At 34.0% G+C, this 26,896-nt stretch overlaps 1 protein-coding gene and 1 long non-coding RNA gene across 7 annotated transcripts in view; one reads left to right on the plus strand and one right to left on the minus strand.

Annotated features, from left to right (window-relative positions):
• SCN3A (sodium voltage-gated channel alpha subunit 3) overlaps positions 1–26,896 on the minus strand; it is a 104,767-nt gene that overhangs the window by 53,799 nt on the left and 24,072 nt on the right. For 5 of the 6 annotated variants that reach the window (XM_038584693.1, XM_038584692.1, XM_038584695.1 and 2 more), the window contains 9 exons: positions 23,322–23,632; positions 17,954–18,072; positions 14,860–14,949; positions 10,316–10,444; positions 9,521–9,612; positions 8,405–8,677; positions 8,134–8,197; positions 3,190–3,331; positions 1,877–2,083 (listed from right to left, as the gene is read on the minus strand). In XM_038584693.1, the coding sequence (XP_038440621.1) occupies positions 1,877–2,083; positions 3,190–3,331; positions 8,134–8,197; positions 8,405–8,677; positions 9,521–9,612; positions 10,316–10,444; positions 14,860–14,949; positions 17,954–18,072; positions 23,322–23,582 (1,377 nt within the window). In that variant the 5' untranslated portion in view covers positions 23,583–23,632. Of the gene's footprint in view, positions 1–1,876; positions 2,084–3,189; positions 3,332–8,133; positions 8,198–8,404; positions 8,678–9,520; positions 9,613–9,702; positions 9,795–10,315; positions 10,445–14,859; positions 14,950–17,953; positions 18,073–23,321; positions 23,633–26,896 lie in introns of all 6 variants that reach the window. The other variant, XM_038584696.1, reaches the window with a different exon arrangement.
• The window catches only part of LOC102152710, a 68,620-nt gene that overhangs the window by 23,447 nt on the left and 18,277 nt on the right, over positions 1–26,896 (plus strand). Inside the window, exons 2-3 of the long non-coding RNA XR_005384631.1 lie at positions 12,260–12,356; positions 13,895–13,967. This is a non-coding gene — a long non-coding RNA (uncharacterized LOC102152710). The remainder of the gene's footprint in view (positions 1–12,259; positions 12,357–13,894; positions 13,968–26,896) is intronic.

A 26,896-nucleotide genomic window follows, 5' to 3' on the forward strand; every position in this document is an offset into this window, starting at 1 on the left:
AAGGTTTCAAGATGGAAAAGGATTAAGCTATTTATAACTAATGTAACTAATGTCCCCAAATAAGGTTCAAGAATTTTTATAGGACTACAAACATATCCAGAACAAAAAAAAAAAAAAAAAAGGTAAAATTAAATGTCTGGAATTAAATTGAAAATTGCTAAGAATGAAAAAAAATTCAGGAATATATGACTATTAATGAAAAAAATAATACTGATCAAGATCTGACATAGGCATTAGAATTAGCAGAAAAGGACTTATTTTTTTTAAAAAAAGATTTTATTTATTTTGGGCAGAGAGAGAGAGAGAGTACAAGCTACAGGAGAGGGGTTGAAGGAGAGGGAGAAGCAGACTCTCCACTGAGCAGAGAGCCCAATGTGGGGCTCAGTCCCAGGATCCTGGGATCATGATCTGAGCCAAAGGCAGACCCTTACCTGACTGAACCACTCAGGCACCCTTAGTTTAAGGACTTTAAACAGTTACTATAATGATATTGTGTATGTTCAAAATGTTAAAGACATGGGAAATATAAAAGAGATGCATATCAAGGTTTGAGGGATGAAAACTACAAAAACTGAGATAAAAAATGCCATGGATAGGATTAATGGTATAGCAGACACTACAGAAGAAAAGATGATAAACATGAAGACATAGCAAAAGAAATGAATGGAACTGAAATTGACAAGGTGATTCTAAAATTCCTATGAAGCTGCAAAGGACTTAGAGTGTTACAATAGTTTTGGAAAAGAAAAAATTGGAGAGCTACAACTCTCTGATTTCAAGACATTAAATAGCTACAGTAATAAAGAGAATGTGTATTGGTGTAAATTGAACAGAACAGAATCTAGAAATAGACCCATTCACATCTGGACAACTGATTTTTGGCAAGGTTCAAAGGCAATTTAGTGGAGAAAGGATATTTTGTTCAACAAATGGTAATTAGATAACCATATGCAAAAGAAAAAAATCTCAACATATAAATCAGACCTTACACAAAAATTAACATTAAGATGGGTCATTGATGTAAATATAAAACATGAAACTATAAAGCTTCTAGGAATAAAAATAGGAAATCTTTATGATGCTGATTTGGCAAAAATATGTTAGAAACTACACTGAAAGCATTACCAAAGAGACAAAATCTTGATAAAGTATACTTCATCCAAATTTAATTTTTAACCAATAGGAAACTGATGCTTGCTGGAGAGGAAGTGTTTGGGGGGATGGGGTAATTGAATGATGGGCCTTAAGGAGAGCACATGATGCGATAAGCACTAGGTATTATACACAACTGATAAATCATTGAACACTACATCTGAAACTAATGTACTATAAATTGGCTAATTGAATTTAAATAAATTCGATAAATAAATTTATAATTATTAATTAATAAATTTAATAAATTTAAATAAATAAATGAATAAATAGAACACATTTTTTATCCAAAAATACTATTAGGAGAATGAAAAGACAAGTTACAGGCTAGGAGAAAATATTTGCAAAGAATATACATCATCAAGGAATAAAACCTTAAATGTTATAATTAGTGGTGAAACGAATAATTGGAAATATCAGTTATGTATCTTCTCATATTAAACTGAATGTCAGATTCTCCCCTCAGGTTTCATGAGACGTTTTCAAAACCTTATCCTGAATGTGCTTTCTTTACATATAATATCAAAAAGTTTCTTTGATTACAACTTTAGAAACAATTTTAGACTTGAATAACTTTATCTTTTCTAATGGCAATGACTGTATACCAAATCAAAAGCTGGTTTCAATTTGACCTCTATGCTTAACAATATTCCTACTTAATACTCACAATAATAATAATAACAACAATAATAATAATAAAACTTTGCTTATTGTCACTCCATACCTGAGCTTCTTCCTGTTGCTTTTTAAGCTGTTCCAGCATTTGCTGAAATTCAGCCTCTTTCTGTTCTGCCTCCTCCAAGGTGGCCTGATTCTGTTCCTCGTAGGCCATGGCCACCACAGCCAGGATCAAATTCACCAAATAGAAAGATCCCAAGAAAATCACCAGGACAAAAAATATCATGTATGTTTTTCCAGCAGCACGTAGCGTCTAGAGGAAGCAAAGGATAATTTCACCAGTATAGTATATAATGTCTCCGAATAAAGATTTGATTTCCATAATTATAGTGAGGAGATGAATATTTTTTAGCATCCAATGTATTTTGACCAATATTTGTTTGGTATTAAACTGAGCACATGTGTACGTGAATGCACGCATGCACGCACACAATTATCTATCTAAGGCTTGACTGTAGTGTCATTTGATATAAACACACATTTCAAATTAACATATATTGGGAATATATATGAAACCCCACTAAAATCTTTTCTTAGAGTCCATTATGGAGGGCACTATTAAGAAATAAGAACCCTATCTTTAATTCCTTTTAGTGGAATCCTACTTCCATGGAAGCCTACTCTCTACACCATATAGAGATAACATCTTTCTTCCTTCCTTTTCCAGCCCTGATTAACTAACTGTAGGCTTAATTTGAAATTTTTATATAGTTGATTTCTAAATATTTTCACATGTTCTTTTATATATACAACTAGATTATAAACTCAAAGCCATGAACACTCTTTGCATCTTCCATAGTTCTAGCAGAACGTCCTTCATATAAGAAGTTATTACTGAACATGTACTGACTGAATGAACAATTGGCATTCTAGGCACACTTGCTTTGTACTGGACCCTCCTCTGTATTGTAGAGTGTTATTAACAAGTATTGATACTTGTCAGGTCACATTTGTTCATAAAATTAGATCTCCCACACATTAATTTGAACCTTACTGCTATGGTCTGAATGCTTCTCCCCAAAATTCCTAAGTTGAAATCTTAATGCCCAGTGTGATAGTATTAGAAGGTGGGACCTTTGGGAAGTGATTAGATTGTGAAGGTGGAGCTGTCATGAATGAGATTAGTGCCTTATAAAAAGAGCCTCCAGAGAGAGCCTCTTGCCCTTTATATGCAGGTGATAACAAGAAGATGTCAGCTGATGAACCAAAAAAGGGCTTTAGCCAGAATGGAGCCATGCTGGCATCTTGATGGTAAACTTCCCAGTCTCCAGAACTGTAAGCAATACATTTCTGTTACTGATAAAGCTATCCGGTCTGTGGTATATTGTTGTAGATGCCCTAATGGACTAAGACACTTACCAACTGGTAAAGGTTCTCCCAGTAGTCTTGAGTCATGAGTCGAAATAGAGACAAGAAAGCCCAACTAAAGGTATCAAAGCTTGTGTATCCATAGTTGGGGTTTCGGCCAGCCTTCACACAGATGTATCCTTCTGGACACTGTCTATAAGGGAGAGATAGTGCTGGGGTCAGGTTGGCATTTGTAGCTATTTCTATCAATTTGATTTATAGGAATTGTCAAAACTCAGGGTTGCTGTCTATGATGGATTTTCTTGCCTTCATTTCCAGAGCACTTTAGGTAATTGCTTACAGTGATACTGTTATTAGATGAAATTTATTAGGAAAACCAATAGAATACTGGGATGCAAAGAGTCAGATTTGCAGACATTTAGTATGGCAAAGAGATAGCAACTACATGCTTTTGCCTCTGACATCATCAGTGTCCTGCTCTTTACAAAGTGGCAAAAATAAATTATTAAAAAATGAAAGGCCAGAAAACAAAGGGTAGGGAATGAGCTACTTTAGCAGGCACTTCTGTAGAACTTTACCAAATAAAGCTTATATTTTAGAATAATTTGACATTTGCAGAAAATTATAAAGAGGGCACAGAATATATGCCCAATTTCCATGCCCAGTTTCCTCTGTTGTTAGTATCAATGTTAGTATGGTACATTTCAATCAATACTGATACATTATTATAGACCAAAGTCTATACTTCATTCAGATTTCCTCAGGTTTTCCCTAATATTCTTTTGGCGTTTAAAGATCCCATTCAGGATGCTATAATACATTTAGTGACCATGTCACTTTAGGCTCCTCCTGGTAAAGTTTATCAGAGTTTCCTTGTTTTTTGATTACCTTGATAGTTTCAAGGAATACTATCACGTATTTTGGAGAACGTCTTTAATCTGGGATTTGTCTGACATTTTTCTTATGATTAGATTGGGGTTATGGATTTTTGGAGAGGTAAAATATCATTGTCACATCATATCAAGGGTACATATGATCAGTGTGACTTATCACTGTTGATACTAATGTTTGTTAGGTTTTTCCACTGTAAATTTAATGTTTCTTTTTTTCTATAGTGTGCTCTTTGGAATAAAGTCACTATGTGCAGCCCACACATTAGAAACAGGGAGTTAAGATCCACCTTCTTAAAGTAGAGCATGTACACAAATTATTTTGAATTCTTTTGCATGGGGGATTTGTCTATTATTCCTCATTTATTTATTTACTTAGTCAATCATTTCTTTATATGAGTAGTCATGGTATTCATTTTATACTTTCAATTCTAATCTAATGGTTTTATTTATTTTGTTATCTAAATTGTTCTAGTTTTGACCATTGGAAGCTTTTCCATTGACTCCTGTATCTATTTGACATAACCCCATGGTTCTATGTGTTTTTTGTTTGTTTATATTATTTTATTTTTATTTTTTTGTTTATTTTTTAACATTTTCTTGCTTTGAGGCACTACAAGATGCTTTAGACTCATCTTTTATATTTCCTGCTCTAGAATCAGCCATCTCTCCAAGAAATCCTTGTTCTTTTATTGGAGAATAATATTAGAAACGAGGACAAATGTGTGTGCGTGTGTATACACACATATCTCTTGCTTTGTCAACTGAGGGCCTAGAAGAGTAATGACATTGCCTTAGCAATAAACATAGCACTCAGAACTGGTTTCTAATAACATGTGTATGTAAATGTGTATGCATGTATAACCATCTGTACCTCGATTAAGCTAAATAGGAGGTCATACTGTCTCCAACCCTGCTTCATTACCACGGGATATCTTTCTAGACTCCTACCTTTGCTTATGTGTAACTTCTCCCTCCAAAACTGGCTGGCTTCTATCATCTACTATCTATATGCTTAATTGTACAACAGTAGTATACATGCATAGTTGTTTTAGGATTGTTAATCCACACTAGCGTGGGAACAACTTTATCAACTAGAATAGGGTTGTTTTTTGTTTTTTTTTTTTTTGCCTTTGTCTTATAGACTCCATTCATTCCCAAAGTTGTTTAGAACAGTTCTTATTCTCCTAGTCCTTCAGTGAGGTTATTTTACACATTATAAATATATTTATATCTCCGTTACATTCTGTATTTCAACCTGGGATACCCCAACCTTAAAAATGATTTTATTTGCATACACTTTTAACTCTTTGTGCTGTAAAGTTCTATGAGTTTTGACAAATGCTTAATGCTCACCATTACAGAATCATACAGAAGTTTCTTCACTCTAAAGAATCTCCCATGTATCACCCAGTCAATTCCCTACCCTGAACCCTTGAAAAACACTGATCTTTTTATCATTCTATTGTTCATCTTTTTTAAAATGTCATGTGATTTGAATCAGATGAATATAGCTTTCTCAGATAGGCTTTTTTCATGTCTTAATATGTATTTAACGTTCATCAATGTCTTTGTGGCTTGATAGCTTATTTTCTTTTTATCACTGAATAATATTTCACTGGATGAATACATCACAGTTATCCATTCACCTGTTGAAGGACATCTTGATTGCTTCAAGTTTCTTGTGATTATGAATACAACTGTTATAAATACTCATGCATGTTCAAGTTAATTGGCTAAATATCTAGTAGGGAAATTGCTGGATCATATGGTTAGACTGTGTTTATTTTGTAAGAAACTGCCAAATTGTTCTCCAAAATGGTTGTAGTATTTTGCATTCCCATCAGCAATGAATGCGAATTTCTGTTGTTCTACATCCTCACTAGCAATTTATTACCAGTACTTTTTTTTATTTTAGCTATTCTAAATAGGTATATAGTAGTAACTTACTGTTGTTTTAATTTTCAATACCCTAATGACAAATGATGCTTAGTATCTTTATATATCCTTATTAACCATCTGTATATATTCTTTCAGAATGTCCAGATTTTTGCCTATTTTTAAATTGAGTTGTTTTCTTTTCATTGAGTTTTAAGAGTGCTTTGTGTATTTTGCATATGTCTTTTTTCAGATATATGTTTTGTAAACAATTTCTTGCAATTATGGCTTTTTTCCCATTCCCTTTATAGTGTCTCTACAGAGCATAAGTTTTTAATTTTAATTAAGTCCAACTTATCAATTATTTCTTTCATGGGTTGTATATTGGCATTTAAAACTTATCACGAAATATGAAGTCATGTAGCTTTTATTCTATGCTTCTTTTTTAAATATTTTATTTATTTATTCACACAGAGAGAGGCAGATACATAGGCAGAGGGAGAAGCAGGCTGCAGGGAGCCTGATGTGGGACTCAATCCCAGGATCCCAGGACCACGACAAGAGCCAAAAGCAGATGCTCAGCCACTGAGCCACCTAGGTGCCCTAATTCTATGCTTTCTTAAAGGAGTTTACGGTTTCTATGTATTTTACATTTAGGTCTGTGGTTGATTTTGAGTTAGTTCTTGTGTAAGAAGTGAGGTTTATATCTAGGTTCATTTCTTTGCATATGGACTTCCAGTTGCTCCAGCACTATTTGTTGAAAAAACTTTCCTGTTTCCTTTGAATTGCATTTTCATCTGTCAAAAATTAGTTGACTGTATTTATGTAGGTCTATATTTTGGGAGGGAGGTGTCTGTTGTTTTTCATTGAAATATATACCTATTCTTTTTCCAGTACAACGTTGTCTTGATAGCCTTACAGAAAATCTTGAAATTAGAAATTTCTTTGGAATTTTATTTGACATTTAACAAGAGTGGGTATCAATTTTACCAGTAAATCACCTAATCCATATTAAGTACTCAATAAAGAGCAGTGATTATTATGGTTTAATAACTATAGAGTATGCATCATCCAAACTTATCCAAAATTTTATCTAGGCTTTTACATTAATCATAATAATAAAAAATAATACCTAAAATGCAATAAACACGTGATAGATCAGGTGCTAAGCCAAGTGCTTTATGTGTATTAAGTAACTAATCACCATAACAACCCTAAGAGACAATATTACTCTCCGCATTTTAGAAATAAACTCAGATACAGAGAACTTAGAATACTTTTCCAAAGTCAGAATTTGTAAATGGTGGAATTAAGGTTTGAATCCAGATATAGATGAACCCTAAAATTCATGGTCTTATTCACTATATTATCCTAACAAAGGTCAGGAAAAATATCAGGAAAACAATCCCCCTCCCTTCCCCCCTGCCCTGAAAACACCATCTCTAAGACTAATATGCATTTTCAATAATACTCCTAGATCTTTATGGCAATACGAGTTTCCCATTTTCTAGGATGACACAAAATACTTCTGTGTAAATTCTGTGGTTTAAGAGTCACTAACTATTGCTATACTTGGCTTCTAAAGAAATTACACCTTGACCTAAAATCAATTTATAATACTCTTGGGAAAATAAGTATGAGAGAGCAACCTGATGACTAAGATATTAAAGTGTCTTTTATTGTAGAATGTGACCAAAAAGAACTGTTGGGTATGCAGACTCAGAGCTAGACATGGCTTTGACATGTATCTGTCCCTTGGCTTTTTTTGCACATGGGATTTTCATGCTATTTCAAAAATACCTAACTCTCTCAAAGCAGTTTCCCATCTGAGCTTGCAGCGTAAAGATCATGTTATAGTCTAGGTCTTTTCCAGCCACAGCAAAACTCATCACATCAACGTATACCTACATCAATCAAAATGTTCCCTGTATTTATTAAACAGCTCTGATGGGCTTACAAAAAAGATAGACTATGAGTCTTCTTCACACTTTGGAGTAATAGTCAGGTACATACATCTTAACTATGGAATTCTGGAGAAAAGGTCTTTACCCAGAGGGGTAATCTTAGTGACCATGAATTTAGAGCTGATAGCGAGTCCTCTAACACAGAGAAGGTACTTCCTAGGTAGGTAGCATCACTCTTTATTATATACATGTAAGAATACCTTTGTATTTTTTTCCTGTTTTTTGTTAAAGTGTTCTACATTTTTAAAAATTGTGTTTCTTACCCTGCATCTGAACCATTTCCACAGAGTAGAGGGTCCTTTTGTCCATCCAAGACATAAAAGTGACCTGTTAATATAAAGAACAAACCATTTCATTTCATATCTATCCTACTGACATTAGGAATAAATGAGAGTTGGACTATCTCAGTTATTTCCAAAGTGGACACAATGAGGTCTTTTCACAAAGATGGTTTCAAGCCACAGTCTCAAAACTATTTATAGTCGAAAAGGCATTCAGCAACACTAAGGTTAACAATGTAGCAATATTTCTTACTGTCATCTTCAATGTAATCCTTCCAGTTAAATGTACTCATTGTTATATTAACAAATATCCCGTTTGAATCCATTGTGCCATTAAAGTAGGATGTGGTGTTGGTTTCAAAAGCAGAATCGCTTGGGGGCCATTGCAAGCATTTATTCCGCAGGTTGCCCATGAACAGCTGCAGACCAATTAGAGCAAACACACTCAGACAGAACACAGTCAAGATCATGACGTCAGAGAGCTTCTTCACAGACTGGATCAGGGCCCCCACAATGGTCTTTAAACCTGAAGAGAAAAAGCAGTCGGTCATCCAAGGAAGAGTTTCCTAAGCCACAGTGTCTTCTTAGTCACACACATCTCTTTTCCCATAAACGGTTGCTTGGCTATTTAGACACCAAAGCTTTGTGGATATTCAGATGGTTTGGGAAGTAGATGAAGAGCCAATTTTTATTTATGAACAGTATGCCTTCTGGAGACTTAAAATGAAAGTGTAAATAAATATTTAGGCAGGAAGCTTTTTTCTTTTGCGTGTGGTTTTACGTGTTGCCATGAACATCAAAGAACTTGCAGTTATTTTTTATTTCAGATTTTGTGTTTCACGAGGCATCTCCTTCCAACCCATTCTTTACACCAGCCTCCAAGTAGCAGTAATTCAGAGGGGAAAAGAATTTTAGAGTATCAAAAGTCCTATGCCACGTACATGCTGTTCAAGAATAATCTTTTCTCCTTTATTAAAAGAGACCTATTTTCAGAATAGATCTGCAGTGAATGATAAAACCGAAATAAGTTAGTAAAGGTATGGTGGCAAAGCTTTTTACAGAACATAAAAAGAGAAAGCTTTACATCATAAATGCAGAGAGAGAGAAAGAGAGAGAGCACACACATGCGCAAAACTAGTATTTTTATAGACGACTCATGCAATTCTGTTAAACTCAAAGGCTGACTATATAAATAAGCATGTAATTTCTAAAATTTTAGTAACTGAACTGCATTGAGACATCACTTGGCATTCTTAAAGTTGACAAACAAGAATAATAAGCAACAAGCCTAATGATCTAAGTGTGATTTCAACCTAAATATTATTACAGTGTATTTAAAGTCAGCCTCGGTGTTTAACCTAGCTCTCACCTGGAATGACTGAAATTGTTTTCAGTGCTCGGAGAACTCTGAATGTTCTCAGTGCTGAGACATTGCCCAGATCCACAAACTCTGTCACGTATCTGTAATAGGGAGTTTACACACAACACAATAATACACAAGAAAAGTTGGAGATATAAGGGGCCTATCATCTTACACCAGTTTCTTCTTACCTGGAATTACAGAAATAGTTTTCAGAGCTCTCAAGACTCTGAAAGTTCGAAGAGCTGAAACATTGCCTAGGCTTACAAATTCTGTTACATACCTGTAGAATTAAATCAGAGTTACTGATAGTTTTGGCAAAGTTTATCCTACATAAAGAATGAAAGTTGAGTTTGACATATGGAGCCAGACCCTTGAGTTTAACAAATGGAATTGCTACAGACCTCAAGGTGCCATATGCTGAAAGCTGCTTTTAAGGAATAAAATTTTGTTCTTATTTCAATGTAATTTTCACTAATATGAACAAGTTTGTTTGTAAAACTGATCAAAGTGCAGTTCGAGGTATTATGCTCAATGAATAACTTCCTTTTGATGAAGTAGAAGACTATATGACATGAAAGTAACTGTTTATTGCTCATTTACCAGATAGATTTACCTTGCTAATATGTTTTCTAAAGTGTATTCCTTTTTTTAAAAATCTAAAGTGTATTCTTAAAATATATGAGGCATATAGTTAATTTGGCTAATAAGCAAACTCTACATTTAAAATATGTCAAAACAACCTGGTTTGTGCTAAAACTATTTTCATTCCTTTGAGCTTAACAACTTTTCAAAAATACTCACGCCATCACAATGACACTGAAATCCAGCCAGTTCCATGGATCACGAAGGAATGTAAAATCTTCTAAGCAAAACCCTCTTGCCAAGATTTTTATAAGTGACTCAAAGGTGTAGATTCCAGTGAATGTGTACCTAGGAAAAGCATCCAAACAATTTCATTTATGCTGTTCATATACGGCAAATCTTATACTTTTGTGTGTTTTTTTTTTAATTTGCTAAAATCTTATTTTTTATTTCCATTTACAGAGACTTGACTAGTCTAATTAATCTTATAAGCCCAAGTAAAGGGTTAAGCTGAAGAGATAGTATCTTCCCCAAAGAATCTGATTTATTTTAACTATTTAGATTTTAGAATAATAGTTTCATGTGTTTTATGAGTAATGATCAAACTTGACCCTCTAGAGCAATGCTGTTTGATTAAAATATAATATAAGCTACATATGTAGTTTTTACATTTTCAGTAGCCAAATAAAAAAATAAGGAAAAACAAATGAATTTAATTTTAATATTATATTTTATTTAAACCAATGTAACTAAAATATTATTATTTCAACAATTAAGACTAGCCAAATTTCAAGTTTCACATGTGGCTGGTGTCTCCCTCATTAGACAATGCAGCTCTAGAGGTAAAATTTCTTGGATTTATTTATAATAATATATTCCATTCAAATTTATTAATGATAACAGTGATTTTTAGGGATATTTTACATGTCTAATCTAGAAAATATGCTTCCCCTTTTTATATTTAAGAGTCAGTCATAGTTTTAAAACGGCTTCTCTCATATATATTTCTCGTATATATTTTGTTTTATTTTATTTTATTATTTTTAAAAGATTTTATTTATTTATTCATGAGAGACAGAGAGAGAGAGGCACAGACACAGGCAGAGGGAGAAGCAGGCTCCATGCAGGGGCCTGACGTCGGACTCAATCCTGGGTCTTCAGGATCACACCCTGGGCTGCAGGCAGTGCTAAACCGCTGCGCCACTATGGCTGCACTATTTCTCGTATATATTTTTTTTTTCTCGTATATATTTTAAAATTGCTTCTCTCATATATTTACACAAGAAAAATTATAATTTATTAGTATTTTATGTGTGTCCATTTACATAAATACCAAAATTCAGAGAGAAACCAAATTTCTGATTTTTACCTTGCATTAGCTACTATTTCTATACAATTGAGCCAAATCGTTCAAACATGCTCACATTCAAATTTCCGCCTCCAAAATGGTGAAAGGATTTCCATTTACTGTTTGATATATAGTGCATTTTTAGCCCTCTTTCCTTTGAGTGTTGACAATATTGTTATTTCTGTTTCTTCCAAAAATAGTTGAGGAAAGAGTACTTGTTTTTCAACACTGTGTTCTTTTAAAAATTGCAATTTAATATTATCCTTCAAATTACCTCACCCAAGCCATAAAGTTTTGATTTACTCTTGTTAAAATTAATTATATTTTCCAGCCTACTAGTATTTTATATGTGAATAAAGTTAGGAGACTTATCTTTGCATTGTTTCCTGCAGTAATTTTTTTAAGATGAGGGGACAAAGAAATAAGAGGAAAATCTATGCGGAGAACTTCACGTCCAGTTTTCCTAAGAACATTCCTCCTCCTTTTAAAAATAAATCAGTTCATTTTTTGAGGAATAAATATAATTACTATCTTTATTTATGAAGTAGCTGACCTCATTCAGAAATTTACAATGCCAGGCTTATATTTACTTGGGTTTTAGTTTGGACCTTTGCACATTACACATAATCACCATGACATTTCTGTTTAGAGATAGCTGCCTTGTAAAAAGCTTTAAGAAACAGCTCAGTGTACGTTTTATATATCATATTAATGGTTAATGCCCTATGGTCTATGCTTTGGAAATTCTAGGTTATCTACAGATTTCCTAGGAGTAAGATTAAAGTTCCTACTTCTATCCCTGTTTTTGTTGATAGCTATCCAAAGAGGAGTGTCCTGGAGCTTAACATCTGAGACAGAGCTTTGCCCAGAACAGGTGTTCAGAAGTGCCTATTAGCAAACTAGATTGAACAGGTGAGAATCAAGGGGACCTTGCTCTTTCTTAGCTCTGCCCCACTAGGCTCCTAATCATACTGTTGATTCTGTCCATGTCACCAGCTTTTTTCCTGTAATTACGATCTGCCTGCTTTTCATGACCCTCACTATACCGTATGGTCCTCAGCCTTTTCTGTGTGTCACCTCTTTGTACAGGGACTGTTTATGCTATTAATGACCTGTTTTCATGTCAGAACTGAGTTATCTTCTCTTTTCTTTGCACCCTTGTTTGTTCGGTTTAGATTGTTGGCTGTAACCACTAATTTTGCTTGTTTTCCTGGTACTTTGCTGTCAAGTGACTAGGGATAAATGATCAGGAAACCTGTGCAAAGTTCTCAAACTGAATGATGAAGTCAAAACCTTTTGTAGGGATAAGACTACTTTCATAATGGATATAGTAATCTCTAAAACTGACTTTAAAAAGAGAGCCCTGCTAAGGCACTTGGATGACTCAGTAGGTTAAGCGTCTGACTTCTGATTTCAGCTCAGATCATGATCTCAGGATAGTGAGATTAAGCTCCACGTTGGGCTCTATGTTGAGGATGGATGTGGAGCCTGCTTAAGATTCTCTCCTTCCCCCTCCGCCTGTCCCTCTTCCCTCCCTCCCTGTTCTGTCTCTAAAAATGAAAAGAGAGAGACCTGAATATTCAAGGAATAATATTCAAATGTCTTCTTTACCTATATTTTAATAATGTTATACAAATAAATGAGACTTGTACATGTTTAAATGCTTCAGTAATTTCTTCTAGGAAAAGTGCATACATAATAGTTTTATATAAGTATGACCATTTGTTAATCTACAAATCATAAATGATAACTAAGAATTCTGTTAAATTGCTTGCTTCAGCATAAGAACTGGATTCTCTACTAAAATGATTTCTAAGAAGCATTTCTAAGTTACTATAAAAAAGATCTCTAATATGTTAAATCACTGTCAAATGATGGCTTAGAATAGTGTATTAAATCCTCATCGAAGCTATAAAAACAGAAATAGAAGTGGCACTATTTGTCATAATAATTTATCTCCTATTGGATATTACTTTTTAAAAATATGACAATAAAAAGAACATGCTAGAAACTTTTTTCACTAAACCTTATCATTATATTCTATTACACAAAAATAGCCTACATAATGTAAATACCTTCTATCTCACTAAATTATGTATTTCTTTGTCATGAATAACCTCACACATGACTGATAACTTGGGGGAAAATGTTATAATGTGAAATTATGTTACTTAATGCAAAAATTTCCCCCAGCACATTGATGTTTTGGATGAATTAGTGGCATCCTTTTCCTCACACTTAAATAGAACATCCTTAGCATTAAAAAAAAAAAAAAAAGAACATCCTTAGCATTAAAGGAAGATCTTAGTACTAATGCAGAAAGTTGACATTGAAGAGCCTTCTTTAGTACAAGTAGAGGCTAGTTTAACGTGCCAAAGAACTATTGTGCTTAGATCTTCCTCTTTATGTTAAAATAATAAATCAAATGTTTTATTTTATTGATATTATAGAAATATCCCCAGGGTCTTCATCTTCAGGGGAGAAAGGACAAGGCCTGGAGTCTGAGACTGGCTGCGATTTTAGGTATAGAGCTTTAATTGAGCCAATATCTTTTTCTTGGGATTGTTCCTGTGTTTATTAGTGTTCTGATTACAAAGTTTCATAAGTTTTGAGTGATCTTCTCTTAATCATGTTTTCCCCTTACGTCCTGTTATTTTTTTAGCTATGATTTTGTAGAGACCTTTTATTTCTTTTATGGTACACATTTAGGGTGTTTTAGCACACATGCTGTATCTAAATAAACTACATATCTAAATATAACTAAATATCTAAGTTACTTAAACACCTAAATGTATTTTTCTAAATGTAATGATATATAACCAAAATACCTAATATAATAATATTGTGCTAAACACTTAAATCTGTTTTATGAGACTATAACAATAATAGCAGTATACTAGAAAAAATATTTTATTCATCACATTACTCAAATGGTCATTTTTTAAAAAAGATTTATTTATCTATTTGGGAGAGAGAGAATCTAAGCAGATTCCGTGCTGAGTGTGGAGTTTGATAATGCGGGGCTTGATCCCCAGATTGTGAGATCATGACCTGAGCCGAAACCTAGAGCCAGATGCTTAACCAATTGAGCCACTCAGGTGCCCCAGATGGTCATTGTGTTTTATCTAACATGCATAACTATGATTGAATTTTAACTTTTATGCTAAATGTTTGATTTAGTTTACCAGCTGGTGTATACTATCATGAATTTGTTGGAAAGAATACTTACCCCATAGAAGAAAAACTCCCCCTAAGAACTTCCCTTATCTTCTTTCATTTTATGGAAATAACTTTTTCTTAGAAGTTTTTAGCCTGACTCCAAACAGTGAAAAACTTAAGTTAGACCATAACCATAAGGCGATTGCTAGAGAATTTGAGTGTGCATTTCTCATTAGAAGAAGTCATTCTTACTTACTCTACATTCTTCGTCCAGTCTGGAGGGTTACTCAAAGTCATAAATACGCAGTTGGTCAAAATAGTGCACATGATAAGCATGCTGAATAAAGTAGGTTATAGTTAAGGAATAAATAGTATATTATCATGGCCATTTACAATCCATACAAAAAAATCATCAATGAAGTTATCTGTGAAATCTGTCTTACTTATTTGTTTTAAAACAATGGCAAAAGTAATAAGAAACTTCAAAGCCTGTCATACATTCTTGGTCTACTCATTTTCATTTTACATGAAATGTAAAATTTCACGGAACTGAATTTAATGGAAAGAGATCTCTATTTGAAGCGATGGGAATTTTGTATTCTAATCAGTTATGTAAAATAGCACTGCAAGGGGAAATAATATTCCTTTTTTAAAAAGAGATTTTATTTATTTATTCATGAGAGACACAGAGAGAGAGAGAAGCAGAGACATAGGCAGAGGGAGAAGTAGGCACTGTGTGGGGAGCCTGATTCAGGATCACGACATGAGCCAAAGACAGACCCTCAACCACTGAGCCACTCAGGTGCCCTGGAAATGACCATTCTTTAGTAACTTCACAATATAAGTGTAAAATTGTAAAAAATATGAATGTAATTATATGTGGTTGTACTTAGATATAATTTAAAATCACCACTGACAGAAGATTAACGAATGCAATATAAAAACTCTGAGAATGTCTACCCCAGTATTTTCAAAGATTACACTGATTGAGAATTCTACTGTAATTAGCTATTTTTAATAGTCTTATTGTGATGAGACTCATTCTTTTAGTGTTTATAGCATAAGAATAAAGGGAGAGAGAAGTTTTTGCTGATAAGTTACTATTGTTTTCTAACTTTTTATTTTTACTTTAGACTGTGGGGGAACTTAATGGGCCATCTAGATACCACACCATACAGATAAACGCTATTTTGAAAACTTCCTGAGAATTAGCTGTAACTAATTTCTCTTAAGATCTCAATCAGACTTCACTCTAAGGAAAATTATGATTATTTTGGGGGTAAATATTTTATTTAAAAATATAAATACTTACTGATATCAAACCATAGAATGAAAAGAGTTCAAATGAATCTCAAAAAGTGAAGTCTTATTTGCCCTATTTCTAGGTTAACCAATCTTTTGTCTCTCTTTTAGTTTTTATAAGGCTATTTTGAATCTATCTATATAAAACTCACATTTTTGATTAAAAATCTAAATGTGACACAGGAAACCATTAAAATCCTAGACGAGAATACAGGCAATAATTTCCTTGACATCGGCCATGGCAACTTCCTACTAGATATATGACCTGAGGCAAGGGAAACAAAAGCAATAATAAACTACTGGGACTTCATCAAAATAAAAAGCTTTTGCACAGCAAAGGAAACAATTAACAAAACTAAAAAGCAACCTACAGAATGGGAGATTATTTGTAAATGACATATCTGATAAAGGATTAGTATCCAAAATATATAAAGAACTTGTAAAACTCAACACCCCAAAACCAAATAATCCAATTAAAAAATGGACAAAAGATATGAATAGACATTTTTCCAAAGAAAACATACAGATGGCCAACAGGCATATGAAAAGATGCTCAACATCATTCATCATCAAGGAAATACAAATCAAAACTACAATGAAATATCACCTCAAACCTGTCAGAATACCTAAAAATAAGAACACAGGAAACAACAATTGATGGCGAGGATGTGGGAGAAGGGGAACCTTCTTGCACTCTTGGTGAAAATGCAAACTGGTGCAGCCACTCTGGAAAACAGTATGGAGGTTCCTCAAAAAGTTAAAAATAGAACTACCTTATGACCAGTAACTGCACTACTAGGTATTTACCCAAAGGATACAACAATACTGATTCAAAGGGGCACATGCAACCTGATGTTTATAGCAGCATTATCAACAATAACCAATTATGGAAAGAGCCCACCTGTTCATGAACTGATGAATGGATAAGGAAGATGTGGTGTACACACACACACACACACACACACACACACTGAAATATTATTCAGCCATCAAAAAAGGAAGAAACCATGCCATTTTCAATGATGTGGATGGAGCTAGAGTGTATTGTGCTAACTGAAATAAGTCAGAGAAAGACAAATACCATATGTTTCACGAATATGTGGAATTTAAGAGACAAAACAAATGATCATAGAGGAAAAGATGCAAACCAAGAAATGGACTCTTACCTACAGAGAACAAACTGATGGTTACCAGAGGGGAGGTGGGTGGGGATGGTTTAAATAGAGGATGGAGATTCAGGAGGGCACTTGTGATGAGCAATGTTGTATGGAACTGTTGAATCACCAGATACTAATATTATACTGTATGTTAACTAACAGGAATTTCAATAAAAACTTTAAAAAAATTTTTAAATGTTCATTCTTAAACACAGCTTCTGAATACCTTTCTATTTTATCATTACCTATTTGAGAATTTTCTTGAAATCACACCTATTCCATCCTTGTTTGTATGGTTTTTGATTATCATTGTAAGTTCAGTGATTTTTAAGTACATATTATTAAATACATAGGCATATAGTTCAGTTCTTAAGTTCAGTGATTTTTAAGTACATATTATTAAATACATAGGCATATAGTAGTTTAATAAATATTTAGTAAAGGAAGGAAGATGAACAGACCCAGATGCTGAAGATACAGACCCAATTAAGGCATAAAAGTGTGAATATTTGGTAATATAGATAATAATAGTAACCACAATAGGCTACATTTCTTTAGCAATAATTATGTATGATCTACTTGAGGATAATAAAAGTGTCAAGTAGATTTGCTGTTGTTCCTTCTACAGAGTATGATTCATTTACACATTCACTAAAATAGTTCATTTTTTCTTCTAAAATCATAGTAGTCATTCTGTAATCTTTTTATGAATGGCAGAAAATCAATGAGAAAAACAGATTGAATAACAATGTCACCATCAATCTCAAAGAAATTATATATAATATATAAAAAAATATATGTAAAATATAAATGTATATTAAAAATATATATTAAAAGAATGACGTTTTCTATAAAATTAAGCACCAGTACTCAGTCACATGAAAAGGATATGAGTGTACCAGAATCTTAATAGCAATTTTCCTAACAGGGTTTAGCGGAGTTAAAATATACAAGGCAGAGGTGGCACTGAATCGGAAAATTGCCTTCCCTTTATTCAATACTATAAAAGTCTGAAAAAGAAAATATTAGAAAAAAGTTACTAGATTACACAAATGGCTTACTTGAAGAGCTTAAACACATGAAGAACTTTTTACCTGATTTGTTTGTTCAAACTTGTTTAAACAAGTTGGTATATCATAAATACAACATGTTTGATATTTCTCCCCTAAAATAACATATAGCTATGAATAAACATATTATTTACATTATCTAATTTGTCTCTAAGGTTTCAATTTTCTGATACAAACTGATGATCCTACAGAAAATTATTTATCAAATTGTAACTTTAAAGACTCCAATTTTATTTAAAGCTTACCATCTGTCTCCAGCTTTGGTAACTTTTTCAGATTATTCGGTACATATTGCTACTAAAATAATCTTTTTTATTTCAATTATTTCAAGTCTTTGAACTCTAAAGTTTGTGAAGCCTCTCTATTTCTCCTATGGTAGTTGTCCTACTTTAAAATGTTCAAACACACTGAATAACCTGGTTTAGCTGATTCTGTAGATCTGCTGGTAATACTGAAAAGGGGCAGCTGCATTGAGAATTAAGCTTAAATACATCATTTCAAAGGGCATTCTGTAGCTAAAATCCTATGACCTGAAACCTATAATCATCAACTTAACATTTAAGCTATGCTATGTGGTGATTACCCACCACATCTCTCTAGGGTCATCTTTTAGTTTTTCCCACTATAGACATCTCTAAGACATCTCTGCTCCAACCACTATAGTCCACTTGTCAGTTCCACTCACAACCCTGTCAGCTCTCCCCTTTGATTCTGAAAATGTGTCATAAAATCCTAGAGGAAGGAGGTACCTGAGAGGTTATCTAATATAAACTCCCCCCATTTCAGGTCCATAGCAGGCCTGACAATGAGGTCCCACTGACTATTATATCAAAGGTTCTTAGTCTTATCTGCAAATTAGAATCTCTTGAGGTGATTTTAAAATCGCCAGTATTTGGGTCCCACTCATAACCAACTGAATCCATTTCTGGAGGATGGGCACAGACATGGATATTATTCTAAAAATTTCCTCAGGTAATTCTAATATGCAGCCAGGGTTGAAAAGCCCTACTCTCAGAAAATGTCTTCAGCTATTAAAATCACCTCCTGCATCATGTCTTTCCAGATAAATCATTGCCTTCTCATCACTCCCTAATTGTTTCCCTTTACCAGTAAGTCTTAGTATATTAATTTGTACACATTGGCATGTTGCTTGTAATTACAGTCAAGTAGCAATTTACATGTAGGGTTCATTGCACTGAAGACTAGGTTAGAAGTTGTTATAAACTATTGAGCATAAAAAAAACCTGTAATCTACTTTTTCTCCATTTTTTTCACAGTATTTAATAGTGTGGTTTGTACATAAATACTTGTTTTAATTAAGTGCAGGCTTACTTCTAAGATGCCATTTACCTTTAAGACTTCAATATATCCATTTGTTTAATAATATGTTCTTACTCTTAAACTAAGGGCTGTATGCCATACAATCATGTTCACTGACAACATGGTAGTGTTTGAATAAGTAGACAGAAATATTTATATTGTGAGTATAAGGGACAGAGAAAATAATTTTTCCATACATTGCCCTTTTGTATTCAAGACCATGGAGCCAAGCAATACTGAACCAACCATTTTCCATGTATTGCAATCTATAAATTTGAACGATTCTAGAAAGAGGGCAAGTAAACTTCTTTACTAGCATGGAAATCATCCATAAGGGACAGTGGATATTGGAAAAACTACCCCCAAAGCACAAATACATTAAAGGATTTTCTTGAATCCACAGGATTAGATCATTTAATATTTCAAACACTCTAGATCCATTTAAGGTATTCAATGATGTAAAGTTCACCATAATCTAAAGTGCATTTGTTCATGCTTTTGTGAAGCAATTTCTCTGAAAAGAGCAGTTACCACTAGTAACATTAGGAGATGAATTAATTTTTAAAAATATCCAAAAACAGAGTGACAGGAATGAACTGTCCCTTTAAACATGAAATCCTCTGCTCTCCCAAAAGATTAGCCTTTGTGGAACTAATGGGATTAAAAATGACATGCCAAGGGCATCTTCATTGAATTTACAGGTTCTGGAACAGAGGAAGCCTTAAGAAGACAATTTCAGTTTATTTCTGGGGAACTACACCTAACACAAAACCTTGAATTCTGAGAAATGAGGAATAAAATACTAATACTCCATATAGTGAAAGAATCACAAGGAAGACATTTGAACTTTGGGATTCTGAGGTTATTGGAGTGTACCTAAACTGAAAGGTATTATAGAGAGTAACAGATATTGGAGGGGGGATAAATAGTATCAACTCCAAAATCTGATCGCCAAGTAATGGTAAATACTGATGTGACTTAAAAAAATGACTACATCTTGGTACTAAGGTGATGAATGTTATAGCTAAAAGCATGTCAAATTAGTTGCTGTTTTCTCTGGAATACTGCTTGCTTTTCCCCAGATAAATACACTTCTTACAGGTGCACTAAAATTTTTATTACTTGAGGTAAGAGTAAGTTTTACATCTCTGAATAAGACCAGATCGATCAGAGAACCCAAAACAGTATGCAACCAATTTTTTTAATGTTTTCTTTCATTTTATTAATAAATGCCATATATAGTTTTGCTTAATGCTGAAGAGCTCTGACTGCTTAGGTTCAGTCTCTGAATTCACTGCTTATCGAATGTGACTTGGGCAACTTACTTCCTCTATGGACTTGACATTGCCCATGTGTGAGATGAGGCTAACATTGTATCTGCTTGACAGGTTATTTGAATATTAAATGAATTACGCCTTTTAACACATTGACACAGTGCCTGACAAAGTAGGAGCATGACAAATGTTAGCTATTATGATGATCACTGTCACTATTCTTCAGTTATTACCTGGTCAACTTAAATACCATTAAAATATGTTGTGATGTGCTTCATCTGGTTATCTGATTAAATTATGTATATAGGCTATATCAGATTTAATGGTAGCAACCTGTTAAATAATGCTTTACAGTTTTAAAATGCCTTTTACTTCCATTATTCATATAATTAACATAAACTTCATACTATGCTTTTGAATTCCAGAAATTTTCCATTAGCTTCCTATGTTAGCTCACAATCACAAACTACCTTTTTCTTCAATAGCACCCCAGTCTTCATTTTTATAGGTACTTCATAAAGAAAAGCGGTGTACCAACAGTAAAAAGTAAATAATATAGCTGCCTCCCAAGATGGACCATGGCCATGAGGAATAAATCAAAGTCCAAGTCTGGTTTTCAGGGAGGAAATAAAAACTGACTTTGTTAGCACACAGAGGACAATTCTGTTTCTTAGCAGCAGACTCACATTAACCAAGCTTGAAAGGCTGACATACAAAATCAGAATGCCAATCTATTTATTTACTAAAACAAGATGTTTCACTGTCACATGGACTGAAATAATCGCAATGGCACAACCAGCATATTCTTTCCTTTCAAGCAGATCTGTGGGAAGACAAATTATAAGGTCTTTGCTGAGGGTGGAGTCCACACAAGCCGACTTAATCAAATGCCGCAGAACGTTTAACGACACCTCTGTTAGGTAGCCCTGTGTAGTCCCTCTACAATGAAAATAGTCTTGATTTGGCAGGGGCGGGGGGATGCTTTCAGGGCTACTACTAAAGATCTGTCTCCCGTGGAAAATGCCAGTGTTCATCTCTGTTACTCTCCCACTCCTTAATCTTACTGATTTCCTGTCTTAAGGGCACTTCCCTTCCTTAAGTAGCTAATACTTCTAAGCATGTCAGAGTGAGCATACCCTTGTGTCTTAAAGATATCTTTGCAAATATGTACTTCAATCAGTAATTCTAAGGAAAATTTTGTTCTAGTTTCTCAGGGGAATGTCTCACTGTCATCATCATGTGCAATAACGTACCTAAATTTCAAACTTTACCTTATCACTTCTATAGTAAAGTACTGGAATAAATTAGTTTTAAAAATATGTGAATCTGTATTAAATGCCACTTTTCATGAAACTAGTTTCAAAGGAAAAAGAAAGGGCCTGTTTAACTATTTGAATTTGTTTTGTGATTCATAGAAAGCGTTTTAAAGCTTGCTATTCCAAGTGTGGCCCGTGAATTATAACAGCAGGAATCTCACTCAAGGACTTGTTAGAGATGCAGGATTCTCTGGCCTCACCCAGACCTCTGGAATCTGAATCTATATCTTAACAAGATCCTCAGATGATGTGTTTACACATGCAAGTTTGAGAAGCCCTCTTTTCGGGCAACAGGGTTATTTCCACATCTGGATGGTTAACTATCAGGATTTTTTTTTTTTTTTTACCTTATCACTGATCTTATAAGATTAAATTGCTTTTAAAAGGATTGGTTCTGATTAATAAAGGTATTCAGTATCTTCTTTAAACCACAAACCATCAATTCGTGGTGATATTTTATTTATCTTTAGTTTCTACAAAGACTTGTTTTTATGCTTATGAATGTGAAATATAAATTGTGGTTGTAAAATGCCAAAATATCAATTAGATGATGAAGATTGTATCATCCATTTAAAAAAATGTTTACTATAAAACTCTGCACAGTTGGTTAAACTTTAAAAACTAGTTAATTCTGACAGAATTATGTGGTTATTATAGCATTAGGAAGACAATAGTCATAACTAGATTCAGATCATATGTAGATAGAGAAAATTGAGGGGTTTTTATCTTTTTTTTTTCTCCGCAGAGTGATGTTTTAACAAAAAGTAGGTGTGACTGCGCTTGTCAATGTATTGTCTTCCTATTGGAGGTTGCTTAGTAAGATTATTACCTTCTAGAAGACAAAGCTATTGTGAGGAAACCTCAAGCCAATTAAGAACTAAACAATAAGAAGTACACATGCCCATAACTGTTCTTTTGCATGGCTGTTCTTCTGTTGTCTATCTCGTGCTTAAAAATGTCAGTGATAAGAGATATTTTGCTTTGTTGGTGTCAATTTTAATTTTGACTATTTCAGGTACTGTGGAATTGTAGAAATTGTTCATGTCTCATATCTCTTCACTGTAGCCAAATCTTGACTTCACTTCTTATCAGTGTTGTTGCTGCTCATACTGTACTTACAAAGCAAATGGAAATAAAAAGTATAAAATCTTTAACAGTAGAAAGCCTATGATGTAGTATACATATGAGCCAGAGGAAAGTCTATTAAAGTTAGTGTTTAATTAAAGACTGACATTTGGAATTATAACTTAACTTTTGAAAGTATAGAATCAGTACTCACTTTCTTACTAATATAGTACGGGTCCAGGTCCTCCAGGGGCTCTGACACCATCTCTGGAGGGATGTCTCCATAAATAAATGGAAGGTTCTTTCCAGCTTCCAAGTCACTGTTTGGCTTTGGTGTGTTCTCGTCATCCTCTTGTTCTCTCTTGGGCTTTTTGGCTTTCTCTTCTGCAGCACGTTTTTCGATAGCAGCAAGAGATTCTCTAGTAAAAAGGCGGAAGCTGTCAGGGCCCGGGGGTAGCAGCAGTGCCTGTGCCATCTTTTCATCCTGCACATTTAAGTACGTTTAGCTCCTTGCATACGAATTGCCTACCAAAGAGAAAAAAATGCATCAGAGTTAGGAAAGCAAGTGAGTGAGAGGTATTAAGAGAATCAACCAAGATGTTATTTAATATTTCTTCTAGCAATTTTCTTTGCTAGTATATTAATAAATGACTATTACTTTAATTTTTTTTAATTTTTATTTATTTATGATAGTCACAGAGAGAGAGAGAGAGAGGCAGAGACATAGGCAGAGGGAGAAGCAGGCTCCATGCACTGGGAGCCCGATGTGGGATTCGATCCTGGGTCTCCAGAATCGCGCCCTGGGCCAAAGGCAGGCGCCAAACTGCTGCGCCACCCAGGGATCTGACTATTACTTTATTTGTGGTGAAAGATTCTTTTCTTCAATACATGGACTTTTCTTTCTCACTGTACGGTATAAATATTTTACAATGTTCCTTTGGGGACTCTTTTAGTAACCTAATTTTTTTTTTTTTAAGATTTTATTTATTTGAGAGAGAGAAAGAGAGAACACGTGGTGAGGAGGGGCAGAGGGACAGAGGGAGAGATAGAAGTTGACTCCTTGCTGAGCAAGAAGCCTGATTAACCAACTGAACCATACAGGTGTCCGTCCCTTCTTTTCAGCTTTTCACCTTGGATCCTTCTGATGCGATGTGGAATATATTTCCTTTTCCAGTATGCTGTTCTTCAACTATTCTAAGACACTTTTCTTATTCTTTCTGAATCTTCCATTTGGTGTAGTGGTTAGAAGCATGGACTAGGAGCTAGGCTCTCTCTGTTCTTAACCCTGGCTCTGTCATTTATGAGCTGTATGACTTTGCAAAATGTAACCCCTCAGTGCTTTCATCTCCACTTATAAAATGTGGATCCTATGAGAACTGACCTCCTGGATTATCATAAGGAATAAATGAATTTATTTACACTAAGTGTCTAAAATAATTCTGGAATTGGTAAGCACTGTCTTGGTGTCAGCTATCATAATCTAATTATCCTTCATTCCTTCAGCTGTTTCCTCTATTGTGGTTTCAAGCATCCTCACAATTCAAGTCACTTTCCTTTAAGTAAGGTCCTGAATTAGTGGAACCATAGCTGACCTTGGAGATCCAGGAGTGGGCTAGTACAGGGGCATAATCACACATGACAAGCAACTATCTGAGATTAGAAAGGAGAGAAGGCAGACACATGCAGTGGCCCTGCTCAATTCTCCAGGAAAGGTAAAAAAAAAAAAAAAAAATTGTGCTAGAAATATGACAAAAGTGAAAAACATACAAGAAGCTGGCTACATAAATTTCAAAACAAGTTAACAGTGATTTTATTTTGCATTGTGCCAAAAATCACATTTAAAAAATCAAGGTAGGAAATAGAAATAATAACAACAAAATACAGTGAATACATCAGTCATCTTATAGAACAATCTACAACCATGACATCATCAAAGTCATCTGTGACATTTTCCCTATCCTAACTACCCACTCCCATCTCTGCCCCCACACTTATTCTGGTCTCCATAATAGTTTATCTCTAAATGGCCTGCTAATTCTTTGCTGTTTATTTCTTGGTTATACTAAGCTTGCAAACAATAAGAGACTTTAGATCTTACGGCAACATAAAAATGATAATAGACCAAAAATGATTATAGATCATTATACATGCTTTGAGTTTATATCTGAATCACTAGTTCCCTGGTCTGTTCTGATGACTAAAGTGTTTATAACAGCTGTGTCTTTTCATTGAATTAGTATTTAAAATATAACATTGTTATATTTTCTGTTACTATGAAGGTATATTCTAAGTAAGATAAAATAACAGATGTCAAAAAGCTGTGCCATTTCTTGCACTAGTTCTGAAAAAGAACTGATTTGTCGTGGGATGGGGCTTTTTGGGTTTTTTTGTGTGTTTTTTTTTGTACTCCATCAAGGGAACTTAGAAGGCACAAAATAAATAGTTGATTACTTTTTTATTAAAATAGAATAACTAGGGACACCTGGGTGGCTCAGCGGTTAAGCATCTGCCTTTGGTTCAGGGTATGATCCTGGAGTCCCAGGATCGAGTCCCACATTGGGATCCCTGCAGGGAGCCTGCTTCTCCCTCTGCCTGTGTCTCTGTCTCTCTCCCTGTGTCTCTCATGAATAAATAAATACAATTAAAAAAAACAATAACTATTCTCAAACCTTCTAATTCAACTATTTGGTGCCTTTTAAATTCATGGCAAATGGCACAAAGTAGAATTAAAGTTTTTAGCTATTTTATGTCCATTTTGATGTCCATATAGTGCAGTGCTAGGCTGTATGGAATAATCACATTATACCCTTGAATGTGGAAGGAGTTTGCACATTAACTGCAAGCCTTAAATACCCAGAGAGATGTGTAATCCACCCGTCTCTCATCACCTTTCATGAATTGAATGGGTAAGGTTCTTACTAAATGCTAAATGAAAATTAAATAGCATGATGAAGATATCTTTCTTTTTCTTTTTTTTTTTTTTATCTTAAGACATTTCTATGGAACACCGCTGGTTTCTTAGGGGACAAGAAAGGTTACTTTTATATTTGAGCATTTAATTTAACTAATTTTTGTTTCTTTATTTAAAATGGTATGAAAAACATGCAGCAATCAGAATCTGAGTTTTGGGTTCATACTGAGACTGTCACTAACGGTTTGGACATTTAACTTTCCTCAACCTTAGTGTCATTGAAATGAAATACCTTACCATATATGTAGCAACACTTTGCCACAAAGAAATAACCAATTATACTCATTTAATTGGAGTTCCCTGGTTCCTAAGTTTTAAAATGAAATTAGGTTAAAAATAATGTGGAGATATTTTAATAATCTGTATAGATTACTTTGATTTGTCTAAGATGACATGGAACAAGGAACCATCACAGAATCACAAAAATATATTTAAACAAATAATTTTATACCTTTCTGTTCACTTATCAAGGACTAGAACAAAGAATTTGAGTCTTGGTCAAAAAGAAGTAAAGAAGTCTTTTTGAAACTGCATATGGTTGTCTCTAAATCCTGAGAAGATAGGCCAGTTCCATTCACTTGGCCTTTCCTCTAAGGTGAACTAAGATTTGCCCAATATTTGGATAGGCTAAGACATTAAAAATCACAGTGAGGGGAGCGTCTCATGGCTTCTCCTGCAGCTTTGCTGTTTAGAAACATCTCATAGTTCCATGGCAGTCCTATTTTAATGTTTTCCTCTTCTTTCTTGTTCTTTGTGAGCCTGTTATATAGACCTCTTACATAATTTTATTCCTATTAGAGCAGACTTTTAAAATTTAA

Source organism: Canis lupus, chromosome 36 (genome assembly GCF_011100685.1).
Source record: "Canis lupus familiaris isolate Mischka breed German Shepherd chromosome 36, alternate assembly UU_Cfam_GSD_1.0, whole genome shotgun sequence".
Lineage (NCBI taxonomy): Eukaryota > Metazoa > Chordata > Mammalia > Carnivora > Canidae > Canis > Canis lupus.